The sequence below is a fragment of the Atta colombica genome, unplaced genomic scaffold (assembly GCF_001594045.1).
Source record: "Atta colombica isolate Treedump-2 unplaced genomic scaffold, Acol1.0 scaffold140, whole genome shotgun sequence".
Classification (NCBI taxonomy): domain Eukaryota; kingdom Metazoa; phylum Arthropoda; class Insecta; order Hymenoptera; family Formicidae; genus Atta; species Atta colombica.
The window spans coordinates 1,199,427-1,209,158 of record NW_017259229.1 but is presented as its reverse complement, the minus strand read 5'-3'; the positions used below and the strand labels follow the sequence as shown (position 1 = coordinate 1,209,158).

The following is a 9,732-nucleotide window of genomic DNA, read 5'->3' as shown; positions in this document are numbered from 1 at the left end:
ATATATATATATATATGGTAATCATATAGTTTAACAGTCTCGAACATTGGTCAGTTCCTACCATATTTTCGGCTATATTGTTACGACATCGCTTTCTTTATTTACATAATACAGACGCGGCGCACTTATACTGCTTCGTTGCGATGAGCACGGATACACATACGTGTGCATACAATACGTCAGATGTTTTTGAAGAATAGCGTTTTCTTTCAAAAATGTTAGCTGACTAACTAAGATTATGTTGGACACTTTCCAGAATTTGATAATTTTTCAATGCAATCGTCATATCAATGCAAGAGTTTGAATCAAGATTTGTCAAATAAAAAAAAAAACGATATAGTGAAATCAACGGTGGACGTTATTTCGATTAAGAAAAAATCTGTTTAAAATAAAAATAATAGAAATATAAATGCCGTTAGTCAAAAAATAGCCGTTTACCTATAATACATTGTATTCATTATTTGAAACGAGAATAATCAATATTATGAAGGCTCAGAAGAATACATTTTATCTAAGTTTATAATAATGAACAGATTTTTAACTCTACAGTGTTAAAAAATGTATGATAATGCATGGTGGAAGTATAAAAAGTATGCTCTTGCACATTTTGAATATAAGAAGAACGATATCCAGAAACCGCTATGTTGCTGCGGTTATTTGAAGTCGGCGCTTTGTCATTATGATATTATGTCGAGTTCTTTCCTTTGGAGTCGAAAAAAATATAAATTTCTGCATCCTTTTGTTTCGGAAACATTTGATACACGTTTTACTTGACACGTACTCATATCCGCAATATGTCACTTCAAAGTTACTGCGATGTAAATGTTTAAAATAGCTGCATTTAATTATGCGCAAAACGGTACGAAATTCGTCTCGAAAACGAGCACATCTTTTATACTTCCACCTTGTGATAATGTATGTAATATAAATTTTACTTGAACTAAAATTTTAATCTTAATCGAAAATGGCCTCTACATTAATTAAAACGTCACGTAAAATCTCTGAGATTATCAGTAATCGAAACTGAATTTAAAATCGTCATTGATTAAATATCAATTCAAGAACTTCGGCAAGTTCCGTCGGAAATTCGTAAAAATCTTTTTAAAAAGCAATTTCACATTTAAAAGCAATTCCTGTCAATTAATTCTTTTTAATCTGAGCCTTTCAATTCTTGCTCTCGAAATGATCACACATTATACAACATTGTCCTGTTTCCACTTCACAGCCACGGTGCTTGGTTATCCTAGTTTCAAAACATTGACATGTATACGCGTTTGTATGCATACGATTGTGTACATGCGTGTGCATGCGCATGCATAAGTTCGCAATAATATCGCATGCAGTTTAAAAGGGATTGTCAAACACATATCTATGCTGTATTGTTAATGATCTTAATACGCGATATGCGGTATTATATTAGACTTTATATTCGGACGTTTGTAAAACACGCGTGAATCTTCGTGTTCACACATTTTGAAAAAAAGAAATAGACGAAAAACTGAACAATCGTACGGATTATGTAGTCGATTAAAAAGGATTGCGTTCCATGGTAAGCTTATTTCCAAATTGTTTTAAGATTCACATTCTAGAGAGGTAAATTTAAAACAATTTGAGTTGTTTACAGTTTATAATAACATGCAACATGGTTGTTGACACGAAAGAGATCAAAGCACGCGCGCAAAGGTGTATTAACCTTGGTTATTCTTTCGCGTAATTAAATGCCAGATAATAGAAACTTTAGATACTAATTAGCATCTGTTATACAAGTACGCAATCGGCGTGTTGTTCGCGATTTTATCGCGATACATTCGTCGCTTCGCTCTCTGATACAGAAATAACAATAAGTGATTTTTTTGTGAAGCAGGAACAGCAACACACAGCAACGACATAAAATAATATTATGTATATGTGTATATATACGCGTGATATATGCACATATACATATTTACGTATGTATATACTGTGCAAATGTATTATGTGCGAGTGTAGCTTGATGTCGTTGTGCGTATACTTGTGGAAATGTAATGTAGACGATTACTTCGCGTATGTGCGTGTCATATATATGTATCTTTCTTTTTTTTTGTATTCGTAAAGTGAGAATACATCCGGAGCGATATCATTAGTGAAAAGTCTGACATTAGTACTATGTAAACAACATTTTAATATACATATATATATATTGAAGCTTTTATATACATTATATATATGTGTATATATATATATATACATATATATATATATAATATATATAAAAATCACCATATATATAAGCTCGTGTTGCATGCGATTAAATATCGCACTACACTTCGCGAGAAATATTCAAATCCTGGAACATCTACTACCACATTATGGGTCACATTCAAGGAAGGCCACATTGAGCTAATCTAACGAGTTACTGCCGAACATTTTTGAACGAGTACATCGGCGTTCTCTGCCTATCTATATCTCGTTTAACTTAGAATACGTATATATAAACGAGTAATTGTACAAAGAACGACTTTTTCTATCATATCTCTAAAGGATGTAATACATCTGAGCAATCTCGTTCTTGTTGCGAGTTACGAGTCGTCAACGATTTCAAAGCTAGCAGCTGCTCACCGGTTCAAACACGATCGACACTGCTCTCGGTTTATTTCCATTTGGCGTCGAGGAAAAAGCGATATATATATATATATTTTTTTTTGTTTTGTTTGACACGCGACAGAGATAAACCGATAAAGGATAGGCAGTTCAGCGAAACTCTCTCGTATCTAAATCGGTGTTCTCGAAAAGCTAAATCGATTACACACTGTCGTAAGCATTAAAATACGTACGGTAGAAAACTATGGAGTTATTAATAACCTGTAAAAAGTCGCACGCGTTTCCAAATGTCTGTTTTAACGCTTTTAGTTCATTCATGTGTATTTACCTCGTGTGAATCGCGAGTGAAAGTTTTGAATTTAATGGGCGGCATTTTGTTTCAACAGTAAAATTAATCGTAAACACCAGCAAAAGCTTTTCAAAAACGTAATACGTAGTACGTAAGTAAAAAGCTGCTGGACTCTTTCGTACTTTAAGATGAGCGATACCAAGTGGATTCAGCGCAAGTTTGCTAGGTATTGCTTGTGTAATCGTTGATTCCGTCTTTCGTTTGTCTTTCGCCATCAATTTTTGCCTCTAAGACTGGATCCTTAGAAGTCTCGACGACTTTCTTCTCTATGTCCAAGTCATAAAGTAGTGTAGCTTGAAGAGCATTATACATACCGGTCCGCGCGGAACGCGACGCCTTCGTCAATTCGTGAACGCTTCCAGCCAAAGTCAGAATATCTATACACACGCACACACATATAATATTTAAAATATTATAAGTTTCAAAAGAGATGCAATCAAATAAAAAGATTTTATACTAAGAGAAATTTTGAGTATTATAATAATATGTAATTATTATATAATTATAAATAAATATCAAACACTTTTCTTTCAGTGTATAAAATTGTTTTCTTCCTTGAAGAGTTATAAATATATTTTAAGAAATAATCTTGTCATTTTAAAGTAGATTTGTAAAGAATTTTGAAATTGTAGCTGTAATTCTAAGTTTTCAGGAGTTAGCTCCTAAATTTAATCTGTGAACGCTTAGAAAATTCTTAAGACTGTTTTTATTATTTATTTTTTATTGCTTCACAATAAAGATAGATTTCTCAAGGATTGTTCAAAAGATAAACTAATCACTTAAGAGCAATCTACTTTCGCAGATTAGTCATCAATACGAGTGATATTGCATTTTTTCTAAAAATATTTATAAAGGTTTTAATCAACTGTAATACTCACCATTGTCGTCATACGCTAAAATGCAATGTGGATTCTCTTTCTGGCGTTTGATAGCATTCGTGATCTCTTGCTTGCGGCACTCTTGAACATATTTGATAGCTTCCAGCCAATATTCCATGGCTTTGTGCACTCGTTGATTCATCGTGGTCCCGCGTAGGCGTTCCATCTATTTCACAAAGTTTTGTACACATTTAATAAATTATATATTATGTATAGAAACACACTTTAGATAAGGAAAAATGAAAGTATAAAGAAGTAAGGTACTAAGTGGGAAAGCAAAACTGAAATATAAATATAGAGAAAATATGAACTATAAGTTCATCCTGAGCTGAAAAAAGCAAGGATTAAATAAATAAATAAAAATATATCTATGTTGCATAATATATAAAGAAAAAAAACATTATTTTACTATTAACAGGAAAAAAAGTCCTATATGACATTATCTATTCACCTTTGCTATCAATGTAATAACACGAGCGTGTTCCCTCAAGTAATCGATTATCAAACGATCCACCCTCGATGGATTTCCCTGAAGACGTGGGATGGGTATGTTATTCGCGCTGGTTACTCGTTTCCCCGGAAAATGTGCGGCCAATCCGGCTTCGCATTTCTTACGCTCCTTTTCCAACTGTTTGAATTGTTCATATGTTTGTTCAAGATTAAAATGCAATATACTTGAGGGTCCTGTCTTCCTGGCCGCACCGCTGCCATTTCTAAAGCTCAAGTTTCCCCCGTAAAGAGCGGAGAAGAGTCGTGGCACAGGATGAACCGGTACAGGAACAGGAACTGGCATCACCGATGGAAACGCTCCCGATCTCACGGTATTTGTGTTTGACATCATTCCCGAGTTAAAAATGATATCAGGAGGGGGAATCCCAGCTGGAATGCTCTGTATTTTCGATATATGGTGTCGTTGTTTCAAAATATGATTAAAGGCATCCTTGTCCAGGGTGGATCCAGTGACACGGTCGGTCAAGTGACTTCCTGAGGGATACGTGATCTCTTTAGTCAAATCAAATCCATCCAATTTGTATGCATTGACTTTAGGCTGCTTTAAATCGTTGTGATAAAACGTAGAATTTTGCTGCAGTATCTTCAAAGTGTCGCCACTGTTGGCAGTGTACTGTTGATAATTGTGACAGCCGTATTTAGCAATAGGCTGATACAAATTGCGTGAGCTCAGATTTTTTGGAAATCCTATGGGTGAATACGTCTTGGTTTCAATGGACTTTGATTTTGGATTGATCATTTTTAACAAGCTATTATCGATTCTACAGTCACTAGGGAAACAAACGTTCTCGTTCGTGTCTAAGTTACTCGCCGAAGATGTGACGAAGCTGTTTGTACCAGGAGGATAATAATCGATTAAATTTTTGTAATCTTGGTCCACTGCTTGATCCAGTTTGTAGCTACGTGCTTGCGACTGCTGTAAGAACTGAATCTGCTCGTTAGGTATGTTGATACTCGTCATATTTAATCTAGCGGTATCATGAACGTCCTTGAAATCGCTGATGCCGTTGCGTTGCATACCACTTCCGAAACAGGTGTGCAAAGCCGTATCGGCGGGCGAAAAATGTTGTAGCGGTGAATTCGACAAGAAGCCAGAATCAACGCTCAGATCGGTCATCGCCGAGTTGGGCCTGTAGCCGGGACCCTGACTAGGGTTACTGGTAACGCCGTACATATCGTGCATGTTGACCATAGAATTACTGTACGAGTTCGATGCGTTCTGTCTCACGCTGTTGTGATACTCGAACTCGCTGATGGGAACGGAATTCGGTGAATCCAGAGCCAGGGTTAACGCGGTGACATTAAAATTGAGATCCGGTTTAGCGCAATTTGAGATTCGTGAGTAGTTCCCGCTCAGCTCGGCTCGGCATCCCATCGACGGAGTCAACTGGAGAGATTCCGTCCAGTTGCTCGACTGTTTACTGTAATTTACTCCACTCGTAGTCGTTAACAGATCATTGCACAATGGCATGCTGCTCCCACTCGTATACATGCCACCATCGTTGGAGTGTACAACGTGCACCGATCGTGGGTCAGACGAATATGCATTCGGCACGATATCGTTGCTACATGCATTGTTCTGCTCCACGGATTGTCGCACGCAGGTACTGAGATTCAATGTTTTCAGGTCGTTGCAGAGATTATTGGAATGACGGTACTCGCTCTTGACATTGTTGTGAATGTTGTGTAACTTGCTGGACAGCGGATAACGACTGACCAAGTGATCGACATCGGTCAAATAGTCCAAACCGTCAGCGACCTGATTGGAGCAAGAATTGACATAGTCCGTCTGGTAATGAGTACTTCCACTGTAATTATTGTGACAGGTGTCAATGGTAATAGAATCATCGTCGAGAATCTTTGATACCAAGTCGTTGACCATGGGATTGTTTAAGTCTTGACTATCCTCGTCTTCGATATTCATCTAAACAAATCGCAATTGAATGCATAACATTAATAATCCATTAGGAGGGATTAGATCTGTTTTTATAGCTAAACTACTTGCTTTCCGGCAAGAGACATGGGTGATGTGTGATATAATACAGTTAATTATTACATTCTTGTTGTTTGTGCTAATATTAGCACAGAGATAAAATGACTCACTATTGGTACTTTCCATTTAATGACACAAGTGTGTTCTGTCTTTGTTATATAGATATGAATAACAAGAAAAATAGGATGTTGACTCGTATTACTAAATGGAAAGCACCAGCAGTGAGTTATTTTATGATACTCTGTGTCATTTGCGATCCTTTCTGAAAAGCATCCACAGTGAACACTTTTTATATTTAAAGTGAAAGTTTGATAAAAGCCAGAAAGAAAGTTCTAGGGCAATTTAGTACAACAATAAAAAATAAATCTATTGTATATGTATATGTTACTGTTATATATAAAAGATGTAATCGCATACATCAAAATCTTAGATCTATTTTCTTATAGCTTAACTATATACTCTCTGTAAATTCAAAAAATTTATTTTTTACTTCTGCATTAGAATCTTTTTTCTTGGTTTCATCAAATTTAAAATTTATTTATTCCACTTTAAGTATAAAAAGTATACACTGGTTTAGCTATAAAATCAGAAAAAAAGTAAAACAGATTTTTGTTTGAAATCTAATATAAGCAAGAAAAAACTTTTAGTGCAGAAATAAAAATAAACCTAGATTGTACTTCAAAATTGGTATATACTCTTTGTACTTGAAAGTTTTGTTATTAATCTTGCACTATATATAGAGAGACTGTACTAGAATCTTCCTTCTTGCTTTCATTAAATTTTAAACACCTACTCTATATTTGAAATTTGATGAAAGCGAGAACTTCTAGTAGGAATAAAAACAAATCTAACATTTCAGGTCTGTTATAATTAAACTAGTATAAACTTCTTGCTTAAGATCTACTCTTCTTAGTTGAACTTCTTGCTTCAGTTCATCTTTCTTTTTTCTCCTCAATGTGAAAAGAAAAAGAAGAAAGAGATAAATTGTGCAAGAGGTTCATCTAAACATATCATAAAAACATATCAAATGCAAAACAGATATCACATATATATTTAATATTTGGCGAAAGCCAAAAAAAAATTCTAGTGCAGCCCAGTGCCGCAATAAAAAGAAGTCTTTCACTTACGTTTCTTTTTGTGCCGCAACCCGTTAAGTCATAGCTCCAATGATTGTACTCCACGCCGTGCATGTCCCTAGAGTAAACCTTCCGTGGTACTTCCAGCATATTGGTACCGCGCTCGGTCTCGTTATTCTACAGAAAGCAAGTCATCGTCGTGAGATCTCATATTCAAGGCACGCGTCGCGATGACGACGTGTGGCGAGATTCAACGGGGCGATCGTGACTTCCGCGAAATTTCGCGCTGCCCTTTGCCCAATCGTGCTCGTTCACAATCGTTCTCGAGAAATCAGCGGGGACGAGTCTCGCGCGGCGGCGGAAAAAAAGAGAGAGAGAAAGAGAGAGAGAGAAAAGAGAGAGAGAGAGAAGAGAGAGAGAGAGAGAGAAGAGAGAGAGAGAGAGAGAGAGAGTCTATCGATTGTTTTCGAACGGCGCGACTCGAGGGTGGCTCGGGAATGTTACGCGACTACGTCGCGACGAGCCGATGACGATGGAATCTTAATAACGAATCGAAGGCGGGAGAGCGTACGATGAGGCTATCGCTGTCAGGATCGAGGCCGCGACACAGGCGCGCAAAACGCACAAACACACACACACACACTCAGCATATATATATATATATATATATATATACACACGCATACATGTGCAGGCACACACAGGACGGGATAGGCATCGACGAACACAGAGGGCAGATCCAATAATACGCGCGAATATCTTCGTTCGTCAGCGATCGACGAGTGAAGACAGACGCGGGCGAATATCGTCACCATTTGTACCATCCGCGGAAATTGGATATGCAAGCGAAACGGATCTTACCCCGCGCGGGCGTTCTCTCTCGTAGTTTCCGTATTTAACAGTAATGCACGGGTACAAACAAACGCAGATCGCACCCTTTCACCTTCCTTGTCGGATGTGCGGCACGACGAGTCCGTTCTTTCTAGCCGCAATTTTCATGCAATCTCTCTTCTCTTCCTTTTCCCACCGCGACGCCCAAGTATATACATGCTTATGTCATTACGAGTGTAGAGAGTGTAAACGCGGTGCAACTAGAAACCGTCGGCGACGTATGCACATCACGTACATATGTGTACGTATGTTCCATCAATTTCCATCGAATGCCAGCGAGGAAAAAATATCTCGAATTTTCAGATCGATGAAGACATGAGCATGTAGAATGTATGTTAAGAAAGAGATAATGTCTTCCTCACCTTGCCAACGGCGAAAGCATTGCTGCCGATAATCGCGGCCAGATTATGCACCTCGGACAGAGCCATTCGTAAAAAAAAATCCGCGGCGGTCGTCAACACCGTCACCCAGCACTACCATCGCTACTCGCCATCACCCTTTCGTTCTCTCGCGCGACAGCCAGCTGCGAGCATTCTCGATCACTCCCGATCGCGACTTCAGTCAGTCAGTCTCCCGAACAGTCACCGACGTCGACTGACGTTTGCGTGCCCTGCGCCGCACCCCAATGCATTCACGCTGATCAACACTGCATTGACCTACATGGATCTACAACCGAGAGACGTACATATATACATGCACTGATGGCGTATCTGTGTGTTTGTCTGATCGAGATACTTTTTTTCCATGAAATTTAGATAATCTATCTAAAATTTGTGATACAAATCTTTCTGTTATGTATTTTTGAATTTTAGTAATATATATATTTATGTATTACTTTAATATGATCATTTATTTATTTTTTTATAATGCGATTATTTATTATTCAAATTATATATTAGTATAATTTAATTGTTATATATATTAGTTATTATTTAAAATTTATTTAGTTATTAATTAAAATTTTATTGACTGATTTATTTTTAGTAGGCCTTAATTTAACATTGTTTTAATTTATATTATTTAAAATTGATTTTACATTGTCAAAATTTAAATAATTAATATTAATACATACTATACATATATCTATACATATATATATTAATATATACTATACATATATCTGTGTATATACATATAATATTGAAATTATAAAATATACTGACGCGTAGTCGATGAGTCTCTTTTTCTGGTCGAGACTTTTTTCTGTTCTCTAAAAAGATATAATAAATTCACACACATGTTCTTTTCATATTTTCTCAAAAATAAAGCAATGAAAAAATTTCTTTCTTCATATTTGTTTTTTCGTGAAGTATATCACTTGATGCGTAAGTAGTTAAATGCAAGTTGTTTATAATTATGACAATAAGAAAATTAATAATCTACTTTTATTTTTATTTTATGATACAAATAGATATTTCCTATAATAACGAAGTTCATTTAGACTATCTTTTATGT

The 9,732-nt window shown here is 36.3% G+C and overlaps 1 protein-coding gene across 1 annotated transcript; it reads right to left on the bottom strand.

The window, feature by feature from the left end:
* Window positions 1–2,951: 2,951 nt before the first annotated feature.
* On the bottom strand, window positions 2,952–8,774 carry LOC108684806. The gene is made up of 5 exons (XM_018189300.1): window positions 8,640–8,774; window positions 7,438–7,563; window positions 4,259–6,241; window positions 3,808–3,973; window positions 2,952–3,306 (listed from the first exon to the last, which is right to left on the bottom strand). Exons 1-5 carry the CDS (start codon window positions 8,703–8,705, stop codon window positions 3,092–3,094), a joined length of 2,556 nt encoding a protein of 851 aa, XP_018044789.1. The 5' UTR covers window positions 8,706–8,774; the 3' UTR covers window positions 2,952–3,091.
* Window positions 8,775–9,732: the final 958 nt, after the last annotated feature.

Coding starts and splice junctions, on each gene's coding strand:
- LOC108684806 (XM_018189300.1), bottom strand. CDS start 8,705: ATGGCTCTGTCCGAGGTGCATAATCTGGCCGCGATTATCGGCAGCAAT. Junction 7,564..8,639: donor ATGCTTTCGCCGTTGGCAAG/GTGAGGAAGACA, acceptor TGCTTTCTGTAG/AATAACGAGACCGAGCGCGG. Junction 6,242..7,437: donor GTTGCGGCACAAAAAGAAAC/GTAAGTGAAAGA, acceptor CGATTTGTTTAG/ATGAATATCGAAGACGAGGA.